At 48.0% G+C, this 1,413-nt stretch overlaps 1 protein-coding gene across 1 annotated transcript in view; it reads right to left on the reverse strand.

Annotated features, from left to right (window-relative positions):
• The window catches only part of LHCGR (luteinizing hormone/choriogonadotropin receptor), an 85,209-nt gene extending 84,995 nt beyond the window's left edge, over positions 1–214 (reverse strand). The window contains exon 1 of the mRNA XM_045285685.1: positions 62–214. Within this exon, the coding sequence (XP_045141620.1) occupies positions 62–214 (153 nt within the window). The remainder of the gene's footprint in view (positions 1–61) is intronic.
• Between the last annotated feature and the right edge of the window lie 1,199 nt (positions 215–1,413).

The raw sequence follows: 1,413 nt of genomic DNA on the forward strand, positions 1-1,413 counted from the left end.
GAACCGTTCAGAAAACCATTGTGGGAAGGGCAGAGAGAGGGGTGCTCTCCATACGCCCCACCCAAAGGAGTGCAAATGCCGGCCCGAATGCCCATTCTTCATCCTCCATCCTCCTCAGCTCCTTCCCCGCCTCCTCCGTCTCCTTCCACACCTCCATCTCTGCCCTGTCCATGTTTCCACCAATTTCCCCTGGTCCAAATGTCTTCCGCTTCATAGTGTCAAACTCAAAAAACTCAGACTCACTGCTATCGGTTGGGTTTCCCTTCAAAGCCACGCTACAGGGCAGAGGTGCCTCTGTGAGTTCCCAAGATTGTAACTCTTTCCGGGTGTAGCAAGCCCCCCTTTTCTCCCAACTTGATAGTCCTGCTAGAACTCTGTTCCCTAGCTGGCCTATAGATTGTGAGGGCTTCGAGAACAACATCGAACTCACTTATGTTTGCATCCCTTCTCACCTCTACATGGCAAGTCCTCAGTAGAGATTTGCGGAATGAATATAGTATTCACAGCAGCTGCCCCTATGGAAGACCCACTGTAGACTGTGCCAGGTGACAGGAGTTCTGTGTCTCTTCCTGTCCACACCACAAAATCAGCTGGCAGGGCGTGCCCCAGAACACTGCCGCTGCGCAAGGCTACGTGGCTCCTTCAGTGTCACATAGCCACCACAAGCTGTGGAGCTATTGAAACCCACGTGGGTCTTCTCAGTTTCTATTCACACGAACTTGTCACAAAGAAATTATGCAAGGGGACTTGGCAAGAAGACACATTTTTTTTTGGTAACCATAGGGATAAAAAGTATTTTCTACTCAGTTTGATCATCAAAGAATTTTTCTCTTCTCCTTCCAAGGACTCTGTAGATTCTGGAAATCCTCGCAGTGTTGTCTGATGAAGCGGAGGACTCTGAGCTGAGGAGTCTAAGGCTGTAAGGACAGGAAGCAAAAGAACGGCTTTCATTCTGAGGGTTTGAAGCCAGCTCTCGAGGGCAGTTTCTATCAGTAACCAATCTGTAGTCTCATATGAGTCTTTGCACCAGGAGATTGGATTCTAAATACTTAAAAAAATCACTTGGCTTTGACTACATAGTGCTGTGGCGTGAAGGACAACTCTTACAATAAGAAAAGTAAGAAGCACACCAGCCTGTGTGACCATGAGGTGCCCATGGGATCAGATATCAGGCATCAAAGAACAAAAAATCATATCAATTGTGAATGAGGGGGAGTGCAGAGTGGAGACTCAAAGCCCGTTTGTAGGCAATTGGACGTCCCCTTACAGAAGGGTCGTGGGGAGGAGACCAGTCAGTCAGGGTACAGGGAATCAAGGCTGAAACATACAACTTTCCTCTAGTTCTTAAATACTTCCTCCCCCTACTCTCATGATTCCAATTCTACCTTACAAATCTGGCTAGACCAGAGGATG

The sequence above is a fragment of the Echinops telfairi genome, unplaced genomic scaffold (genome assembly GCF_000313985.2).
Source record: "Echinops telfairi isolate 266 unplaced genomic scaffold, ASM31398v2 ScPeMD7_7475;HRSCAF=8513, whole genome shotgun sequence".
NCBI lineage: Eukaryota > Metazoa > Chordata > Mammalia > Afrosoricida > Tenrecidae > Echinops > Echinops telfairi.